The 22,325-nt window shown below is 47.0% G+C and overlaps 1 protein-coding gene across 1 annotated transcript; it reads left to right on the top strand.

Annotated features, from left to right (window-relative positions):
- Positions 1-418: 418 nt before the first annotated feature.
- DDI2 (DNA damage inducible 1 homolog 2) lies at positions 419-21,226 on the top strand. Its single transcript, XM_082493645.1, has 9 exons — positions 419-586; positions 5,086-5,215; positions 6,283-6,513; positions 8,928-9,054; positions 11,134-11,261; positions 11,845-11,973; positions 12,761-12,864; positions 13,285-13,474; positions 18,065-21,226. The coding sequence occupies exons 1-9, from the start codon at positions 449-451 to the stop codon at positions 19,954-19,956; spliced, it is 3,069 nt and encodes a 1,022-aa protein (XP_082349771.1). The 5' UTR covers positions 419-448; the 3' UTR covers positions 19,957-21,226.
- The last annotated feature ends 1,099 nt before the right edge of the window (positions 21,227-22,325 follow it).

The raw sequence follows: 22,325 nt of genomic DNA on the forward strand, positions 1-22,325 counted from the left end.
CTGAGGGCCTCGGGGCGCCTCAAAGCACCCACGGAGGGGTCCGTGGGGGGAAAAGCAGCCGGAAGACGCGGTGCCAAAAAACCGGGGGGGAAGTGGAGGGGCCAAAGGGGTGGGGGAGGGAGCGAGCAGCTTTTGGGGTGCATCGGGGCTGTTTTGGGATGGAATACGGGGGAAATGGCACTGGGGTTTCCTCCGGGCCCGGGGGCTGCTGAATCCAGGGGGCCGGTACGGGGGAGGGGGCGTTTGGGGTGCGGGGACACCCCGCGTGGCACAGGCCCCGCCCACGCACCGCCCCCTCCCTCGGTGCGCCGCAGTGATTGGTCGAACGGCCCTGATTGACGGGCGCCCCCCTGACCCGGCGGGGCGGGCGCTTTGCGACGGCGGCGCTTGACGGCGGCGGCGGCACTTGGCGGCGGCGGGGGCCGGTGGCGGAGGCGGCGGGTCGGCCATGCTGCTCACCGTGTTCTGCCTGCGCCGCGACCGCAGCGAGCTCACCTTCTCCCTGCAGGTGGACGCCGACTTCGAACTGCAAAACTTCCGCGCTCTCTGCGAGCTGGAGTCCGGTATCCCGGCGGCCGAGAGCCAGGTCAGGCCCTGCCCGCCCACCGCGTCCCCCACCCCGGGGTTGGGGTCCCCTGGGCTGGGAACGGCTGTGGCACCCCCCTCCCCGCGGGGTCCGTCACCCCCTTCACCCCTCAGGGCCTCCGCCCCGCTCGCTCCCCGACGTCGGGGGTTATTTTTTTTTGGGGGGGGGGGGGGGAGGCGACCTGTCGTTATTTTGGGGGAGAAACGCGGCCTTTTTCCCTCAAAATCCTCCTCGTCCCTTCAGGAGAGGGCTCCGGATCCCCGATGGTTCGATGTCTTACCGGGGTTCCTCTGGGAAAGGCTCGCTCTCCTCCCGCGGTGGACCTGAAAACGAGAAGAAAATTGTTTTTTTTTTTTAATTGAGTTTTCAGAGGAATTTGGCGTTTTAAGGAGGAAAGGCTTTGGAGTGAGGGGAATGGGAGGCGCAGAGCGGGGAAGGTGGGGGCCTGCCGTCCCCTCAAACCCTGGGGAACGGGGCTGAAACCTTCAGGAAAGGGTTTATTTATCATAGCAAATTCCTGCCCGCCTCTGGGGTGGAAAAGGGCAAATTGAGGATTTCCCCCCCCCTTTTTTTTTTCCCCACACAGGTGTGGGGACCGAGCAGCGCGTCTGCCTGATGCCCCCAGCAAAGAGCCGAATTCGGGGCTCGCTTGTTGCCAGCATGCCAAAACACACGGTGTGGGGGCGGCTCTCGTCCGTCTGTCTGTCCGTCTGGGGTTTACTCACTGTTTTGGGTTCAGTCCCGCTAATTTTTTTTTTTCTTTTTTTTGGTAGTTTTACCTGTTTTTCAGCCGGGCGACGTGTTGCAGGACAGGGCAATGTCAGCTCCTTTCCTTGGGGCGCTGGCTGTGCCTGGCAGAGTCTGGGGAGTTTTGTGACGATGGCTTTTGCTTCCCGAGCCTTTTCCAAGTCCAAATTAAAATATTTTTCCAGTCAAGCAATTATTAGTCAGTGATGGAAGAACGGTTGAGCCGGCAGCCCTGGAGGTGGACGTGTACCCTCACCAAGCAGGTTCCCGACGCCTCGCCCGTGGTGTTTTGCTTTGCCTCTGCCTTCACTGAGCTGTTTATTTTGGGTTAAGGGGTCGGTTTTGAGGGGGAAGCGGTCTCCAAAGCAGGGGTAGAAAATCAAGGTGAGGTGGATCTTCCTTTAGGGGGGGAAAAACTCTTGATTTTTGGTAGGTAGAAAGAGAGAAACCACCTCATGCAAGGGTTCCCATTTGCTGCGCTCCAGCAAACCCCCCCGTGTCTGTGTCACAGCCACCACCCAGGCACCAATGTTCACAGCCAGGAATGGGGACAGCCTCTATGCGTGGGACTCTGTGAGTGCACGGTGGCTTCGGTATCTCAGGGTGCGTGGAGCGTAAACTCCTCATTGGCAGTTTTGTCCCCCTTGTGTCAGCGAAACCCACCACCTCTGGGTCTGTTTTAGGATAACAAGTGGTCACGGACTTTTCTGTTTGTATTTGGTCAGGAGTTCCCTTCTTTTGCAGTTAAACTGCTGTGGAGTTTTGCGATTTTATCAGCGGCAGGTAACAGGGATCAGCACTGTGCTTTTTGTAGCCACCTCTGCTTTCCTTCTGCTCATCCATCTGCCATTTATGCATCATCTTGCCTCCTTTCTTTTCATGTTTTCTAGCCACGTATTTATTGTCCCTTTCTCTCCTGTTTCTGCCCAGTGTTTGTGAAGTGTTTTGAGGACCTTCAGTGGGGAGAAAGCTTTAAAAATACAAGTTATCGGGGAAGCAGCTTGTTCTGTAGAAGGATTTTGCGTGGTTAAACCATCCTCCACAAATAGGCAGTATTGCATTTACCAGACCTGGTGATCTAGTGCCATTTTTCCATAACCAAGGCCCGCGTTGTGTTAGAGGTGTTGCATTGGCACAAAAGAGAGGATGAATTTAATAGTAAGGGTTGTGCAGGGTGCAGTGAACCGCTGCTGTGTGTTTGTCCCAGTCTTATTTTCTGCTGTTTTGTGGAATTAATTCTGGGTGCTGCGGTTTGGGGTGGAGGCGAGCAGGGGGCTGTGAGGTTTCCGAGGGATGGCTGCGGTCGCAAGGCGGGGAGGGACGCGTGAGATAACGGGGACGGCTGCTGTCGGGCTGTGGTGATAAGAGGAGCTGGGTGAGGAGAGGGGAAATAATTCAGCCATGGTTTCCTCCATGCATCAAGGCGATAGCTTTTCTGGAGAGGGGATGGGGAGGTTCATGGCAGAACCGCGTTATTCTGGCAGCACCATTTATTTCTTTCATTTCTCTTTCTTTACGCGCTGTGCACCTCCTGTCCTTGGCTGTGCGCAGGAGTATTTAACGGGTTCTGAGGTTGGATTGATTTACAGTTGCTGGTGGTATCTGAATCACTCTTGATTGGGGTTCCTCACTCCATAAGGAGGTTCTACCCTACGGCACTGTGCAAAACCCAATCACCGTGCGGTATCGGTGCCTGCATCCCTGCCCAGGTCACCTCCAGAAGAGCCCGTGTCCGGTACCTGGCTGCCTTCTAAAATGTGCCACAAACCAGATAATCAAAACACAGCAAAATTAAATCAGTTCATTTTAACAGTGGAGCGGAATGGGTCAAAAGCGTATTAAGCCTTGCTGCTAATGGATGTAGAGTAAGTGCTGGGCGCTTAATTCATTGTCTGAGGTGTTAAAGCCGAACACTCATAAATCCAATCGCAGCAAGACGACAGAGGTAAAACCTCACTTAAACTGATTAACTTGTCTCTTCCAGAGTGTCTGCGCAGGGAAACTGCCATTTAACATTTGCGCATGCAGCTGGGATTTATTACAAGCTTGCTTTCTCTGCGAGCAGCAGCGTTACTGAGTCAGGCCGGGTGGGACGCGTCCGGTAACGTGAGAGGATGTGGTGGGACTCTTCCCATCACACACTAACCTTAATTATGTCGGTAAAGTCTTGCAAACCATCAGAGTGGAGACTGCAAGCCTTAATATAGCTGGCAAGCGGACCTGTGTTTGCACCCGGTCTGGTGCAGTAGCGCTGAGGCTGTTAGGTGTGTCGTTAATGAGAAGGTAGGAAGCTCGTGCTTGTTTCTAATGGTGTGTGTTTCTCTAGCTCTGATGGCTCTGATTGCTGTCTTATGTGGTTCTTAAAATTTTTGCTTTTTCTGTCTTGTCTTGCTTTGGCACTACCAAAGTGCATTAGTGGGATTCTCTGTAATATTTCTGAGCTGCTGCAGTAAAACAGCAAAAGTCTGTAGAGTCTTCCAGACTTCAAGATGTGTAGTAATTGGGGTGGGGTTTTTTGATCTTTTTGGATCTGCTACTGGCGATAGCATCCCGTAGAGCCGTGACCCATCCAGGCAAGGACTGCGAAAGCTCCTCCCAGGCGGCTTTGCCAGTCCCGACCTGTGGCAAACCTGTTGTTGCTGAACCGGCCTTTACCAGACCCAGAGAGATGCGGGTCTTGCTAAACGAGGTGGTAAACGTGAAATTCGATCATATGCCCGACGGGTTTAGGCCAAGTTCTCTGGTGTTTCTTGCTTTGGACTCCTGCCAGGGGTAGGAGGCTGCTGAACCGATCTGCCCAGTAACCGCCGGTAAAGGCACAGAAACCTTAATGTTTAGCAGATACTATTTCTGGGAACTTTAGTTCCCGTAAAACATATATTTATTTATTTGCTCCACTGTAATTCAGGACATCTGTAGGTATTACAGATTTACTGTTAACAGAAATGTTCCCATGGTGATTATTCATTTTTATCTCAATACGTTTTTGTGTTTAATCTGCAGACCCCTTGTTAAGTCAGATTATCGTAATAGAAAATGATGTAACTTTGTGTTTTATAGTCAAAAGAAGTTAATTCCCCGCCATGGACTGACTGCAGTCTCAGGAGTGGTGTCTTTGGGTGCTGAACCTTCGAGTCTGGATAGAGTTACATCACTCAAGTAAACTGGAAATCACTGAGCTAATCATTGAGGTCCCTGTAAAACTGGTTATTCTGGGGAACCGTGTTGTGGGAAAAGGCAGAGATCATAGATATTGGACTGCATCATCCATGGATCTACCCTGATCGACGCTGCCTGCACTTGCGCAGTCGGTCCTTGGTCAATAGGTGCTGACATGAGGGGAGATAACGCTGTAGAAGACGGACGTGACTTGTGTAATCGTAGAGGTTGGATTTTGGAAATGTGTGGCAAACAGCCCTGGTGCAAGGTTTGCTTTCCTCTTAAAAATCTTGGCCTCTAATTAAGAGAGACCAGCCCTTCTCCGAGATGCTGAGTTTCGAGAAACCATCGCTGGGTTTCGGTAAGACCGACTCTGTGTGGTTGTCCAACCGCTTACCTGGTGAGGTCTTTCAGTGCCTGAGGTAGAGGTGCCTTGGCAGGGCCTGTCCGTGGTGAGAATTACACACCTTCCCTTCTGAAGCTTGAGATGGCTCCAAAGGATTTACTGGAACTCTTTCATAAAATAAAAAAAAAAAGCAAGATGTCTGCTTTGTCACGCGCGGTGTTTTTCACTGCATTCTCTCCATGAACAGATAGTCTATGCGGAGCGGCCTCTAACTGACAACAACAGATCTTTGGCCTCCTATGGCTTGAAAGACGGGGACGTGGTGATTTTGCGACAGAAAGAGACCGTAGAGCCACGGCCCTCCATCCGTTTCCCAGGTGAGAAAGGATTTGCGCTAACTTTTGCTCTGAGCATCCAAAGATCTCAATATTTATCAAATAGCAACTCCGTCTCCTGTCAGTCTCCTGTAGTACCTCGCTAGGCAAAACACTTAGGAAGGAGAGCGGCTAGGGATGAGGCAGGGGGCTTTTAAAAATGGCTGAAGGGCTTGTTATTGAACTTTTTTTTTAATTCTACGGAAGTGAATACCATTTTACTGTTCTTTTGGGGAAACACAGAGAAAGGGAGGAAGGTAACTGGTTCAGAACAGCCATTTTTATAAAAGGTGTGTGAGTTTTCATATGATGCTGGTTCCCTTCCCACTCGGTGTAATGACGCAATAGTATGCAGTCTGTGCAGCTCCGACACATGAAAAGGCTGTTGCAATGTGCACTGTGAATCTGTACAGTGACAAATAACCCAGAGAAGATGCATCTTAACAAACCCAGTTACGCAATCGTGCCCACATGCAAAAGACTCCTCAGATAACATCTGAGTAAAGCCCTGCTCCTCTGTCCTGCCTCCTGGAGCACTTCCTAGCAATTCCCTGGCATAAAATATCACTGGAAGAGAAGGTCCCACTGGCTGAGAAGGCTGTGGGAGTGTTGCTTGAGGTCCTTGTCCTCCTGCCTCAGCTGGAGGGTTGGTGCCTGCAATGCAGGTCTGCAGAAATGTTACTTTTTTTTCCCCCTGCCTTTTTTTTTTTTTTTTTAATCTGAGAGATTCAGAGGTGCCTTAGAGACACTGGGTTTGGCCTTGTGATCCCTCCGTGTGGTATTCACATTTGTGAAGCTGGAAATAACTAGTCTGTGATTCAGTAAGTGCATTTCAGGGGATTAAAAAACGGGCCAGATAAAAGGCTAGACCAGTTACAGAAATAGGTGCTGGCATTCCTAACCCACTAACCTGAGTACACGGCTGTGCTTCCGACACAAATTGCTGTTCACAGAATCCGGTCTAATACTGTAGCATCAGCTCATCCTTCCTGCAGTTTTTCCACTGTGTTTTTTCAAGCAGAATTGTCAGAGGTGTCAGCGCTTCACATTTACCTTTTTCTCCCTCCAAGGTCTGCCGAGGATAGACTTCAGCAGTATCGCGGTTCCTGGGACATCCACTCAGCAGCACCAACCACCAGCACAGCGTCTTCGCCCGTTGCCTCCCGATGCACCTTCGTTCCCTCAGGGTTTGGACAATCCGGCGCTGCTACGGGAGATGTTGCTTGCGAATCCCCACGAGCTCTCCCTGCTGAAGGAGCGCAATCCGCCCTTGGCGGAGGCGTTGCTCAGTGGAGACCTGGGTAAGTTGGGTTTTCAATCTGCAGGAGGTGGTTTTAAATCTGTTTGAGCTCAGTTCTAATGAAAGGCAGCCACGGGTTTTTAACTAGCTGGGATGTTCGCTGCCATTGATGATGCTGATAAAAGGTGCCAGCTGGGACTACTCAAGGCAGAGTTCCTCTCCTTCTAACAAGACTGTTTCTGGCAAGTTGGGCATATTTCTCCTGCTTGGCTTCTTTAATATCCTCTATCCCCTACTTTGAAATATCGGATGCACAGATAAGTCGAGTTTCTATGAACACAAGTGACTCAGCTCCTGATTTTTACATGAAGACTCCCTGAATGCATGTTTTCCAGTAATGGTGTTGTGTTTGCTGCATCCCAGAGCCCACTGATACCTCAAGAGAGCCGTACACTATAAAACCAGTTCTGTCCGTAATGGTGAGCTGCTACGGAAGTGGACATCAGAAAGGGAGAGGAAAAGGAACAAGTAAATGGTGTCTTTAGGGACCTTTTCCAATAGGAATAGTCCTAAATGTTTAAGTCTGTTAATCATGAAGGTGTTCACATATTTTGGGCGCAGTTGAAGTCTAGTTCCATGTCCTTCACATCTTCTGTAAGTAAGCAGCTGATGTTGGTCCCTCATTCTGCACGTGATGAAAGCTTTGAACTCTAGTGTACTTTCGGTATGAAAACAGGGTGGTGTTTTGGGCATCAGAAGATGTGCTTTTAAACCTCTGCAAGACCTTTAGTTAGGAAATAAATCCTGTTGAGTTTGGGGAAATGAAGAGGAGGAGCTTCTAGCAGGAGACTTTTTTTTTTTTCCTCTTTCAAGGTTACACCCTAGTGATTTCTCTCCATCAAAGGAAGCTAGAAAGGAACTCGCATGGATATTGTCAGCCTATTTCATTTTTTCATTCTTACTTTAGCTCATATCCAGAGTTGAAACCATGTCCTTTGCACTTTCAAGCTTTTTCACACCTCTTGTGAGCATTGCGTCTGTAGTGCAGTAGAGAAATTTTTCCCATCACCTTGAGAAGATGTGCTGCAGTTGGCGCAGGAAACGAGAAGTTAAGCCCAAGACATCCAGAACCGGCTCATCTGTTGGTCTGTCTTGTCTTGTTGTGCGCATTAAACTTTGATTCAGGTGTGCGTTTTTAGTCCCAGATCACCTCAGTGGGCTGTCAGAAGGAAGTGGGGTTTGATCTGGTTATGCTCTCATCATTCTGTATGGCTACTGCTGGTATTTGGGCACAGATCCAGTTCAGCTCTGGCTCTGATGCCCAAATACACACATAGATGTTTGCCATGTGACTGTGCTGGATGCACCGCAAGCGCTTTAGAAGGCACCTGCTATACAGAAACCTAATTAAAAAAAAACAACCAACCCCAAAACAAATAAGAAAACATACCCAATGCCTTCCTGAACATGTAACAGCCTTTAGGCCTGAGAGCTTCTTCATGGGAACTGCATTTCTGGAAGGAAACCCACAACCTTCTGTGTTTACAGAACTTAATTTATTGCCAGGTCCTTTTGGGAATGTATGTGATCAGATCCAAGCAGTAAAAAAAAAAAAATAGCCAGAAGACATCCAAAAAGTGGCGATCTAAAAACTATGTTCTTAAAATGTGTGTCTAGATGTTGTGAAGCGGGTGTCCCACCTGGGAGCTCTTGATTTCAGTGGTAGGCATTCAGCTTTAGGGATTATAATGTCCCTGTCTTTGCCTGTGTTGTTTGGGTTTAAGGTAAGTTTTGTTGTTAGCCTTTTTATGTCTTGCGTTTTGCATTTGCTCTTTGCTGGATCTACAGGCTGTTATTTTACCAGGGATTGTCGAGTGTAAAACATGATAGATTTTTCAAGCTGTTCTTGTAGATGGGCCATCTTACCAAGAGCTACGAAATCTCTCTTCTGTCTCTGTCTAAAGCTTTTTCAAAATACACATGCACACAAGCTTCTTGTTGAATTGTGCAAGTTCTGTAGTCCTGATTTCTGCTTCGGGTCTCAGCTGCTCGTTTTGCAGCTGGTCTTCTTTGAGTGTTGTGTAGGCAATTCTTGCTGCAACAGAAGAATGAATTCCTGTTTTAATGGCAGCTCTTTGTTTTAAATATTGTTGTCTTCATGTTTTCTCCATTTTTCTTCCATATAAAAATGTACGTGCAAGAAAATTGAGTTTGATTGTGCTGAGTCTGGGTAGCAGACACGAGGAGAAAGAGCTCTGTCCAGTTAGTTGCTTTTCATGTCGGCGGGTTCCCAAGTTTGCGGCTGATCCTTTGAGGTCTGTCCGTGCTGCCTTCAGACGAAGCCCTTTGTGCCTGTGCTGCTGAGGCTACCCCTGAGTGCATGCTGGCATAAAAAGAAGAGTTTGCTGTGCCAGAGCTTGATTTGTCAGAGTCATTTCCAGTAAAAAGCATTTCTTTATCTCCTTGTTCCTGCAGAGAAATTCACCAGGGTGTTGCTGGAGCAACAGCAGGACCGAGCCCGGCGGGAGCAGGAGAGGATCCGACTCTATTCAGCTGACCCTTTTGATCTTGAGGCACAAGCCAAGATAGAGGAAGACATAAGGTAGCAAACCCAAGTTGCTTGCGGGCTCTGGAGGTCATCTTTTTTCCACAGGGTGCTTCCATCCATAATGCTTTTTTCCTTGGAGGATGCAAGGAGTGTGTTTAGATCCTGCCTTAAGGTACCTGCAGGGCAATGCTCTGAGCCACCTTTGCATGTGGGAAGCTTGGGAATCGGGGATGCGTAGGCACACCCCATCCTTTAGATGTATCCAGATCGTGAGGAGGCAGCGTGTGATGTCCCAGAGCTGTCTAGGCTGGTCCATTCCGAAGCAAGAGCACTTGTGGGAAGCACTTGGAGATCTTGGATCCTCTTGAGAAGTGGTACTTGGGTGCCTCGGCTGTGTTTTGAACCAGAGAACTGGGCCTGTGGTGGTCTCTAAGCTGAGCCCTCTGCACAGCGATGTGGCGTCATTTCTCCCAGCTGCCTTTGAGATTTGGTTTTGCATACTGCTAATTGTTTTGTCTCTCTGGCTGATTCCAGACTTTGAGCATCACTGCTGTCAGAAGAGATGTTCTGTAGAAATATGTTCTGCTCATCAGCGCTCACTGCCTCTTGCTGTCTTCCAACTGTAATTGCATTGGGCTGAGGCTTGATTTCTTAAATTAAGTGATAAATCCTTGAGTCAGAACGTGACTGGTGGTTTTTTTCCCCTGATAAAGACATGTCTTTCTGATATAGTTGGTCATAACCAAAATTCATTTGCGATAAGAGTCATTCTTGCGTTACGACTGACAAGGTGTTGGTGCCAGATAAATGCTTAGCTTAGCAATATGGAAAAATATACATTTGTAGATAGCAAAACATTGCCCGGAGGCACAGGAACGCTTTTCTTCTTCCACAGATGAGGGAACAGATAAAGGGGATGTGTCCAAGGCTGTGCTGCTGTTACAGAGCAGTTTGGGCATCTAGCAGTCCCCAGATTTCACACCCTGCTTAATTTCTCTGACCTCCTTGCTTAATTAGATGCACTCTGCCCAAGATTGATTGGAAGCTATTGCAAGCATCATATTTTTTTTGAGACATGTCTCTGCTCTTCAAGTGTATGTTAGGTGGAGAGAGTGTCAAGCACAGAAAAAACAGAATAATGGATTTGACAAGAAAACAAACTGAAGATTAACCACTGTATATCCGATTTATGCTTAAATACTAAAAGACAAGACAACGTGTGGCTCTGTTTCATGAGTATATGAAGCGGTACAGACTGGCAGTAGGGTGCTTTCGCTCCCAGGCAAACCAGGTCTCGGATGCCGTTAGCTGTTTTCCTTCCCCACCAAGAAGCCATGTTGACCCATCTTGTTGTGGGGAGGCTACCACAGTACTGAAGATGGATAGAAGAGGAGCTTGGGGTTTTTCCCCTTCCCCTACTAAGGAGGAAAAATGAAATGGCATCAAGATTGGAAGCCCTTTTCCCCTTTTTGGTAGATAAAGATATTTCGGATCCTGTCGCTACGGATACCTATCACTTCCAAGATCAGTGTAGGGGCCGTGATGGGCTTCTTGAAGAGTGTTTCTTCTGTAGGCTTGAATTTGCACCAAGGGCTTGTGCTCATGGTGGAGTTCTCGCTGCAGTTTTGCTCACCTCCCTCCCCTTCCTACGTCTGGAAAGGAAAGATACCAGGGAAACGTTGGAGGATTTTAATGTTCAGCTGCCATGTGGGATTCCAGCATTGTAGCTACTGGCAACATCTTCATCTTGTGCCCTCAGCACTTTATTTTAGAGTGAATAATAAATACGCAGGTTTTTCACTCACAGGTTCTCCAGGTTAACTCTGTGGTGACAGGTTTCTGTCGCCTGATGCTGTAGTGTGAGTTAGGCAAGGTGTTGGAAGGAGCAGTCTTCATGGCTGCTGGGGAGCGACTTGATGGCTCTGGATTAAGCCAAGATCATTACTAGCAATCCCCCTGCTAAGAAGCCTATGTTTAGCTAACGAAGCAGTCTTTGTTGTCGTTCAAATGTGTTGTTTGTAAGGTGAGCTGCAGCAGGTGGGATTACCAGATCTGTTTTTAAGTCGGAGGGATGCTTATAAGGTCCGGCTGATGGAAGGTCTGATTTTTCTCTCTCTTCTCCTTTAAATTCAGGCAACAAAACATTGAAGAAAACATGACGATAGCAATGGAAGAGGCCCCCGAGAGTTTTGGGCAGGTGGTGATGCTGTATATTAACTGCAAAGTCAATGGCCATCCAGTGAAAGCCTTTGTTGACTCAGGTGAGTTGCCCCCATTTTCATCTCTTTCTCTGCACTCTCCCTCACTGAGGGGGACAGTAAACGCTCCAGAAGTTTTGCCCAAAAATTCCATAATGAAGCACTGCATTACAGGGTTTTGAAGCACCTAATTAAAACCTGAAAGGCGCCTTGTTTAAGGCGAACAGAGCAAACCGTTGTGAGCAGCAGCGCGCGTGAGTGCTCAAACACTCCAGATCAAGGCTCCTGTGAGAATTTCTGGGGCTTCGATGCCAGAAAGGTCACTGCCACATGTGTGTCTTATCTCATTTTACAGATGGGGGGATTTTGCATGCCTTTAATGCTTTGCTTCCCATCCGCAGCCTTAAAGGGAAAGTACTTGGGGTTATTCCAGCTCTACAGAAACACGTACTTTACTGTCAGTGCTGATCTGTGCGTATACAGTCAATTCAACGCAGTGGGATTCGCAGGAAGCTGTTATGCCCTAATGCAGTTGCTGGTGCAACGTGGTTTCCTGGCTGCTGAGTGCAAGATCGTAAGCCCTTCCAGGAGAGAATTTAATTTGTGATGAGCTGTCAGGATTTAACACAAATTCTGTTCCTGGTAGGTGCCCAGATGACCATCATGAGCCAAGCTTGTGCTGAACGGTGCAACATAATGAGGCTGGTAGATCGGCGGTGGGCCGGCATTGCTAAAGGTGTAGGAACACAGAAAATAATTGGCAGAGTGCACTTAGGTAAGTACTGGTATTCTTCTTTGAGCAGCTTTAGCGGCAGTTTGACTACATTTCCCACAATCTTAGCACCGAGGAGTGTCTGGTTTAATGCTATAATTGTTCGAAAATCCTGCAGAGTAAAATAAAAGCGCATCTGCAATATGTTCCTTTGTCTTGGGCACAGTAGTCTGGCTTCTGTCTCATTTAATGCTTCTTTAAATGGAATTACTTAAACACTTTTAGGTGAGGGAGTTCTCAGTTCAGAGGATGTGTTCTCTCTGGGTGCAAAAAACGGGGCTAATGTGAAACGGCAGGATCTTTCCTGTTTGGGGTGGGACTGTTGGGCAGCATGAGTTGCTCAGGAAGGGTTCCAGTACAGTGGAGTGTTTCATATTCCTTTGGGAAGAGAAGGCTCTCTGTGCTCTTGTGGAGGTTTTCTGGATGAGAGAAGATTGTCCTTATTGTCTGAAAAATCGATTCTCTTCGCTGTTGTTGCTTTTTAGGCTTGTGCTCTAACGAGCTGTATGCAGCTCCTCTAGCTTGGAGTGTTAGATAAGCAGTACTGAGGGCTCTAGAGCAGGTCAGCTTTTAAAATAATTAACTTTTTGAGGCTGAGGCAGGCCTGATAGTCCCCAAGTTTTGCACAGAGCTCAACTTTATGCGACCCAAACAGTACATGAGAGCTCTGGTTTCAGATTTGCCCGGCAGGTTTGTGCAGACCTTTCTTTTTGTGCAGATGGAACAGCAGAAAGTAGATTTGTTGTGCTGTACCGTTGCGAGGTGGTAACTTCTCTCCCTTGCGTTTCAGCTCAGGTCCAGATTGAAGGGGATTTCCTGGCGTGCTCCTTCTCAATCCTTGAAGAGCAGCCCATGGACATGCTTCTAGGACTGGATATGCTTAAGAGGCATCAGGTATCAAACCCTCTTTTGAAACAGTTACTGGCTCTTCCAAGTTAAGTGCTAAGTGCACATAAATGCCTTGCCTGTGAATTTATTAGGATTTTTCTGGGTTGAGTTGATGGTGGATTATCTTCCAGCCAGTTATGAAAGAAGTATATACACTACATACATCATGGATAGCTGTAGGGTGTCTGGCTGCTCCCTGAAGCTTTTTGCTCTGATCAAAGATGCTCAGAGCTTTCCCACTGAATGATTTATTACAAATCAAGTCATATGGGGCCCTTTGCTTATATCTGGTGCTCTTGGCCCACTTTGCTTAGCTGCTATGCGCTGTTCCCATCAGAAATGGATTGTTTAACCTTGTTTCTCCTTTTTCTCTGGGAATTCACTGGCTCTTACACAGGCCCCTGATGTCTCGATGCTCTTTCACAGTGTTCAATTGATCTCAAGAAGAATGTACTAGTGATTGGCACAACTGGCTCGCAGACCACTTTCCTCCCGGAGGGTGAGCTCCCAGAGTGTGCCCGGCTAGCTTACGGCGCCGGGCGGGAAGATGTGCGGCCGGAGGAGATTGCAGACCAGGAACTAGCAGAAGCAATACAGAAGTCCGTAGAGGAAGCAGGTACCAGGAGCAACCCAGTTGAAATATTAATCTGCATAGTTTTCTTGCTGTCTGTCAGCATGTCCACGGGCAGTCCCCCTTCTCGGCTCCTAGAAGATACAGTCTAATGCAGTATCAGCGAGAAAATAGTGGAGAGAAAGGGGCTTTATTCTTGCTTGTGGCCTCTAACTGCGCTTCCCTCTTCCTTTCTGTACAGCAGAATCTGTCTGCATGAAGGCATTCGGGGGTGCTTGCTGTTTAATTTGTGCTCTTCTTGCAACTTCCTACCCGCTCTGGTTTCTTGGCTTTCAGAGGCGCGGAGATAAGTGGTTGTCCCTGGCCCCCGTTCACCTGGGTCGAGCTGTAGTGCCTCGTCAGGGACATGGTTCAGTTGTGTGGTATTTTACCAGCCTTGTGTAAGGACAGCTTTGTGGAGGCTTCCGCAAATCCTCCTCTTAATAGCTGCAGCATATAAAAATAGAGGAGCTGTAGCAGTAAGTACAAATCTCTGGACAAAAGTTTGTGACAATTTTTAGAAATTGTACTATTTCAGCATTTTTTTCCTTAGAGTGGTCCTTGTGCCCTTGGAAGGTGAATTGCTTTTCTTACTGACGATTACTCTTGCTCCAAATTTCAAAAGCAGCAGCTGCATTCACATCCTAACGTATATCATCAGCCTTAAATGTGATCTGCAAAGAGAATTTTCACCCTCCCCATAGATTTGTTCCCTGTGCCTCTGCAGTCCGTTGGCTGCACAAATGCAGACTGACGGGGCTACGGAAGATTTCGGTAGCTGCAAAATATAGTTAAGTGGAGATGCCAAAATAGCTGAAAGCTGAGCTATGAGTCAAACTGTCTGAAACTCAGATTTTCTGTTTAACTCCTCCCTTAACTTCAGCATATGTTTTTGAGTAAGGGAAAGTTTTGTTACTTTTTCCCCTGCTATTACACTGAAGCTGTAAATACCTCACAAAGTGTATTCCTCAGGCCTTTTCCAAAACTTTCAAAGATAACATTTTATGTGCAAGGGTTTAGCAGTAAAACTCAAAAGTCTCTACAAATGTTTTCCCTGAAAGCACGCAGTAAGATTCTGCTTCCCACACACATGGAAAACTCTTTGCTGGGTCATGTTTAAGCTGATAAAGTTGACTTCTTCAACATTTTTATTGCTAATCTTTTAATACTCTAGCATGCCCATATTTAAAATTGAAGTGCGATAACCAGATTTAACCATATATGTATATAAAACCAGTTGTAATGCACTGAAATTTTTCTTTAACACTTCCCAATTGCTGCCTTTGATAGTCCAAAGAGTAAGCAGTGACTTTCTTGCAAATAACGATGGTGCCTACATTAAGGGGAGCACGGGACTGCACTTAGTGGTCCCTTTGACCAATTTTCTTCCATTCTAAGAATAGAAGTTTTCCAGGGATGTAAAAACCTTGAGAAGAAGGCCTGGCTTAATCAGCAAGAAATGGTTTACATGTCCAACTTTTAAAACCAAATTGGAATGCTTATTAACTTAAGGTGTAGCAAGTAGAGAGAAACACAAACATAGATTTGACCTTGCCCCTGTCGGGGTTTGACACAGCTGCAGGTCAGATTTGGTACCTTGGGCTCATGTCTCTTCACATAACCTGGCAGAGAAAATGTGCAGATGTAAATATTAGTTCTTCACCTGTTAAAACGTTGAACCTGATGAAGCCTGGGTTGGTTTTTGTAACGTGTCTCCATTTTGGGTGAGACTTTGCAGACATCCCAGTCGGTTGGACTTAGTTCTCTGCTGAAAGGGACAAATAAAAAGCAAACTTCAGTCCAAAATATATGAGTCTTTACAATAAAAGCATTTTAGTTGAGTGCTTTAAAATGAAAAGTGCCTAAAATGACTTGAATCAAAGCTGCTTATGCACCAAATACAGTTCTAAAGACCACGTGGCTTTGTTCAGACTAATCAGCAGTCTACTGGTTTCCATTGATGCTGAGCCCTAGAGGAATGTAAAAGATTTATGAGAATAGGAAATCCATTTTGTGTATTCACTTAATGCTTGTAGAACACCCGTGCACAAAACTAAGGTAGGTCTTGTTTAGATTGACTGTGTGTAAGTCTTAGAGGTATTACAAGCCTCTGGCTCACAGGCTACATCCTAAGGTGTCAGAATATCAATGTATACCTTCTTCCTCTCTTCCCAAACTGTTAGCTGCTGCGAGATGGTACCAGGAAAACCAAGTGAAAGAGCAAGAAATTGGAGAGGGAGAGACTGTAATGCAGGACCAGGGAAGCTCAGCTCCCTGCAAGGCCTCTGTTCTTTCACAACAGCTTGCTTTTTTGCTGCCTTCTGGTAGATGGTACAACAGAAATTGGCTGCATACATCTGTAGGCTATTAAAGTTCTCGCTTTGAATGCACCTGGATTATTCTTGAGCTTTATTTTAATCCCCTGAAGCTCACTTCACTGAGCCTCATGATTTCTGTCAGCTGACTTGCTGGTGTTTCAACACCTACGGCAAGGCAGGTGAGGTGGTAGTGGAGTCCTGGTGTGTTTTACTGTCATCTAGATCCTCCGTGTCTGCTTCACTTACATCTGAGAGCTTGCCCTTTTTTGCCAATATACTGTGTTTCCCATCACCACTGGGAAACTCTGCAATCATGGAGGATTTACAAAACTAGCAGCAAAACTACAGTTGCTTTAGGAGGAAGTGTATTCAGGCAGTTTACCCGATATACAGCTTTTCACGCAGACAGCCTCGATACAAGAAAGGCACCACCACTACATATGCAACTCCGGCTTTTCCTAATATAGAGAGGAATTTATCTCTGATGGTGCACTTTGTGGAGAAGAGTTTGTTCCGGGTGTTAGCTGGATCAATATCCCTGATGGGGCCGGAATTCAGCTCCTGCAGGTACCCCGGGAGGAGGATGACAGTGGGTCTCAGAAGGATGAAACTGAGGAGTGCTTGGCAGAATACCAGCTATTTCTGCTGTCTAAATGACTGCAGATCCCTGGTCTGTTTGACTGATCAGGCTCTTACTACCGATCCACGGAGTCAAAACACAGTTCTGCTTCCTCTCTAAAGGATTGGCTTGAGAGCAGAGACCGTGAATGTAATCCTACCGTGTAGAAACAGGAAAAGATCCCTCTGGTTTTCATCCGTATCCTGTGTCACAAGCCTTTTTGCCACCCATATGAAAGATGAGCAGTCTGAAAATCTGCAGGATAATTCTGTTTTTTTAATACTCCAGTGCCGCCAGGTTGTTGTAGCTGCGTTAACACCAGATGTGCAGCCAACAGAAGGGATTGCTCTCTGCAACGGCTGCTGTATTTTATACCAAAGCGTATCGATCGGAGGTGCAGCATCGCAGCATGTAGTGCACCATTTTTATTTAATGGAGAATAAAAGAAACAAGTAGCTGAGGTGAAAAGGGCAGACTTCTTCCATGGTGTGGAACTCAAAGGAAGTCCTGGCTGTACATATGAGCATGGTTAGCTGTCCCCCAGTACACCTGGGTATCTGTAAAAAGAGAAAGACTTAAGGTAAAACAGTGGTATATGTTTAAGGCCACTGAGTTTGGAGACCTCTGGGAAGGGAAACGGAACTAATGCAACAAATCACGCAGCACAAAATTTAGATATCTGACACTGGACAGAGTAGGACTTTAATGGAAGAACAGGCGCTCTTATAGCAAAGGTCATGTTAGTGATTTAACGAGAGCGTGAGAGCTGATACATTAGCAAGATTAGACCATTAGCAAGATAAGTTCACTTATTTAATCTGTCCTGATAACGAGACCCAGTGTTTGGTGCCACTGATAGAGATCTGCAATTCATCCCTTCTCTGTGCAGAGAAGGAAAGGGTGAGCTGGGCTGGGTTTGCCTTCTGGCTGTGCCTTTGCTTTGCTCTTCCCAGCCTCGGGCAGCAGTTCCTTTTGGGGATTTCTGCCTTTCACTCTATGGTCTTTATGCTTCCCTTTTGCAGCAAGCTGGTGTTTGCTCGCCTTCTCTTGCCTTTGTTGGCATTAGCCATCGCAAGGCAATAGCTGCTGGGAGCACAGTCCGAGAACTGCGGTGCCCTCTTAATTCTCATCTCCCTGAAATGGGGCTCCTGAATATCTTCAGCCATACAGAGAACAAACCAGTGTGGTGCTAGGCACGTGCCTTGTGCTGCGTATATTTTATCAAGCGTGTAGTATCACTCACGGACCACTCTGCAGCGTAGAGAGTACAGAATAGCCTTTAAATTGTTCTCCAGCAGAGTTATTTTTGACTTGACGTAATGAATTTCCCAGGCAGAACTCCTTCTGGAAGGCAGCGAACGTGAGGAGCTTCTGCTGCTCCTACACTGTCTTGATGGGCAGTCAGGAGGGGAGCTGCGAGGTCGCAAGACTATAACCATGCATGCGGTGTGCTCTGAATGCTAACACAAGTTTGGTGTGTTTGTTTCCTAATCCAAACAGAACGTCAGAAGCCTTGATGCATGTAGTGTGTGTTTACTGCAGCTGGAGTGGGCCACAGACCAGGTATTTATAGCTATCGGTTTATAAGCTTTCACTGCTACAGTGAAAAGAGTGGTTCTCCTGTGTCCTAACGACTTCTTTCTTTCTGTCTTCTGTTAGAGAATAGTGACAAAGAAACTACCTCACTGGAAATGCCCTCATTACCAGCTTCTGATGGGTTTAAAAATCCAGTCCAGTCTTCAGGACTAAATTCCAAGATCTGTAATCCCACAAATCAATTACTTGATCGTTCTGTCTCTGCCCCTGCTTCAATTTGCTCATCCAAATCTAGCCTCGCAGAGCCCATTGATCCTAGAGCCGTCAAGTCTTTTGAGTCTCCAACCAAATGCCAGATAACCCCAGAAAAAGAACATCCTCTCTTGTTACAGCATCTTCCCAATAACGCTTCCTTGGCAAATAATGACCCTTCTCCCCAGACAGGGGAGGTAACCTGTTGCAATCCAGCTTGCCTTTCACAGAAGACACTCAAAGAAACATTTATTGCTGACAGTCTAAAAGAATGTAACGCTGAAGAACAAGACTGTGATCAGGAACATCCTTTGGAAGGGACAAAAGAAAATAGTTTGGCTGACACTGCTACTAAGTACAGGCAAAATAAAGATATACGTCTGTCTTCAGAACAGGAGCAAAAGCATGAGCTTTCCATAGACCATATGATGTGCAAAGATCCAGAGAAGGAACATCCGGAGAAGCAAACTGAGACAACTGACCCAGAACCTCCTCGCCACGTTGGTGGGGTTGAGAAACTTGTTGTAGAAGAAGCCAGCCAGCAAGCAAATCCTCCTATGGAAACAAGAGAAGATGGGCTGGAGAAAGCAAGTCTTCCCTGTGCAAAAGGGAGTATCCAAATGTCAGCCTCCTGTAGCTGTATGCATACAGAAGCCTTCATGGAAATAGATGTAGTTGAGCAGTCGGTAGCTGAAGCGCACAGCTCTGCAAGCGAGCAGAAGCAGCAGGCTGAGAACAGAAGTGTGTCTGACTTGAACTTGGACACCTTTTCTATGGAGGTGGAGTTGCTGAAGTCTGCATCCTCCTTGAGCGATCCACTTTCCACTGCTGGTGTCCCACAGTCTAAAAGCACTGGTGAAATTCCTGCAAAGTATGAGTTGTCTAATTTGGCAGCAGAAGACAGCTCTTCCCCCTCCAGCATCCATCAGCTGGACACGGATCCAGGAACACCTTCAGAAGAGCCATGTTTCTCTCTGTCATCAGCCTTGAAAGAGCTGCACAAACTCTTGATTATCAGTCGGAAAGGCGAATGTAAAATCCTTGCCTCAGAAGAAGTCTCTCAGCTGGAAATGGTTCACAAAGAGCCAGCAGCACAGCAGAAGGGGCTTTCTGAAGACAAGCAGAAAGGCTCAGATCCAGCCAGCCAGGAACAGAGGTGTTCCTTCTATGAGATGAGGTCTGAAGGTGGAAGAGCAGAGGGGAAACAGCCTTGTGATTCTGACACAGAAAACATCAGCACTGGATCTATCAGACGCATGCAGTCTGCTCTTGGAGGAGGTGCTTTAGAGATTCAGAAGTTTTCAGGCAAGAGCGATTTGGTCATGGTGAATCCTGCAGCGCCATCTGACCAGCAACAGAGCTCTGAGCAGGCGGAGGTTTTGGCAGAAGGTTATCAGAGTCCAACTAGTCTAACTTTGGAGCAAAACACACCCGATTCCTTTACACCAGCATTGGATGAAGGTGCACCTCAAGATACTCGGAGCCTGTTCACAGGAGCACCTGAAAGAAGCAGCAGTTCTGCTCCTGAAGGTCCATGGCTGTTGGGTGGGTGTGAAGAACCACTGCTGAGCCCACCAGCTGGCTGTACTGGATGTACCTCAGGTGCTTCTCCACCACCTGCTTTCCCTGCGGCTGATGTTGATCGGATCCTCAGTGCTGGTTTTACCACACGGGAAGCTCTTGAGGCTTTGGAACAAGCAGATGGAAACGCAGATCTTGCTCTTCTCATTTTGCTAGCCAAGAGTATCGTTGTTCCTACGTAACTACGGAAGAGGTAGCTGACTGGGGTATCTTTTCTTTTAAAGGACATATCTAAATTATACACCATAATGTACAAGCAGAATGTCGAGCCAGATTTTTTGATTATTTGCAGCCAAAGTAACTTGTCTCTTCTGTTTTACTTGTTAGATTTGGCCTTTTAAGAGAAAGAAAACATCCTAGCATTCTGTGGACAGGATAGCTTTTAATTATGCATACTGGATTAAAATTAATGTTTTTATTTAAATGTACAATTTTAGAATAAGCTCCAATGTTACGAATAAAAAGCAGAAGCCATTAAGATCACCGCCCTGTCCACCGCAAAGCAGATTGTGAAGCGAATCGACCGTGCGTGGGTGTGCACAGGACAGGAGGTGCATGCTGAGTTTGGTATGGCGCAGACGCCAAACAGCACTTGTCCAAACGGACTTTGTGGATTTGTTTTAGCTCTCCTGCGCTTTGTAACTCAATGTCCATCTGTGACGCTGATGAAACTATTATGGCAGCTGCTAAAGGTATGTAGGTGCCCAAAGACGTGTAACACTTTGCAAGAGGAGTGAGAGGTGGAGGGGGGTTTTGGAAGCGTGCGGTTTTTGTGTGTGCATGGGGAAGGCTGATGCCTGTTTTTGCCAAACCCTTTTATGGTCTTGGGCCAGTGTGTTCAAGTTTACAATGTGGGGATAGAAGAAGGGAAGGGATAGAATTTGGTGCTACCAAAACTTAAGAGACATTTTAACTTATTTGAAGATGTGCTGGTATTAATTGTAAGGCCAGGGGGTGGGGAGCGAAAAGGAGTATTTTCCATTTTTTTTCTAGCCTTGCCCACATCATGTTCCCCTGTACAAAAGAACAAGCTCAACCACTTTAAGGCAAAACCTTAACGATGAAATTGTTTAACAAACCGACTGTGTGTTACGGCTCTTAATCCCCCTCTGCCCCTGGAAGAACGAACTGTTTCAGTGGATGCATTCTCTATGCACCGAGCGGGGATGTGATCAGGAAGAAATCTGCTTTGCACTAGTTTCTCTCGATGTTTGGGGATGATCAGCCGCTCAGCTGTGGAAATGCAAACTGCAGAAAGCCTGTAGTGGCTGCTGGGGTACTAATTTAATACCTCTTAACGAGCGAGGGCTCCCCAATAGGGTTTCTGAAACAAATGCACTGACGTGGCTTCTGCATTATAACCATCGTGGCCTTCTGGGAAGTCCTTGGTGAGTAGCCTGCCTGATTTGAGGACTCGCCGAGGCTGTGCTGTAGGAAGCCCTTTCCAGATGCTTTTTGCGGGGGGTGGGGGTGGGTGAACTACTTTTTGATGTTCTGCAGAGCCCCAAAACACTGTTGGGGCTGGGGAAGTGGAAGGAAGGCATGGCTGAAACATGATACCAAATTTTAAATAGGAATTTTTACATAGTCCCACTCGCAAATCTCAGAAGTGGCTTTGTGTCAGGTGTTCATCTTGAACTTTCTGCTTTGAGCTAAATCTGAAGTGATGGGTCAGCAGCAGCTGGAAACATGTTTTCTTCATGGCTTTCATTTGTTGTTGTTGTTGTCTCAGGCCTGTGTTCCTGGTGTTTTGTTTTCCCTGTGGCTTAGCAGATTCGCCTGCGTGTACGCTAGGCTTTTTTTCATGCAAGGTGGCATTTAAAAACAACACAACTTTGGTTTCATCTGTGGACTTGCAGGAGTTTCTGATGTCTGAGTGGTGGTTGTCAGATTTTTCTTAGACACTTGGGTAGGCAGGAGATCCTTTAGAATAACAAAGAGCTTTAAGGCATTCCTCCATCTGTTGAGTGGAGCTTCTGCATGAGCTGTGACTGTACCAGCTAGGCCTGGGGCTCCCAGACATGTTTAGCTCATATCCCACTACTTGTGATGCCAGCAGCAGGCGTTGCTCCGTGCGGGTGTAGGAAGCAGCACTTGGCTGTTCGGGGACCCTTTAATGGAGCAGCATTGAGTAATTCACTTGAGGCTCTGTTCACAATGAGTTACTGAGGCAGGACTACAGCTTTACGATGTTTGAAGGTGATCAGAGTTAATCCCGCTGAAGGTGTGTTTTTTTGTTTTTTTTTTTAAATATTCTCCTTGCAATGAGCACCTCAAATCAGCAAAAGCCCCCTCTGTAAAGGATAACACTTGGGCTGGTACAGGAGTACAGTGTCATCAGATCTCTCCCTAGAAGCCTTAGGAAATAAGATATATTAGACCCGTTCCCATCTGCATCTGGTTCCCTATCAAAAGCAGCAACAAGAAGGAAGCTCCCAGCTCTCAGATCCTGAGCATCCTCTATATGAACAGCCAAATCTGCTCCCGATCCACGCCACGGTGGTCCTGGGAGCAAGCCCACATCTGGTATGCAGATACCAGCTGCGGGTTG

This window comes from Vanellus vanellus (genome assembly GCF_965231255.1).
Source record: "Vanellus vanellus genome assembly, chromosome: 20".
NCBI lineage: Eukaryota > Metazoa > Chordata > Aves > Charadriiformes > Charadriidae > Vanellus > Vanellus vanellus.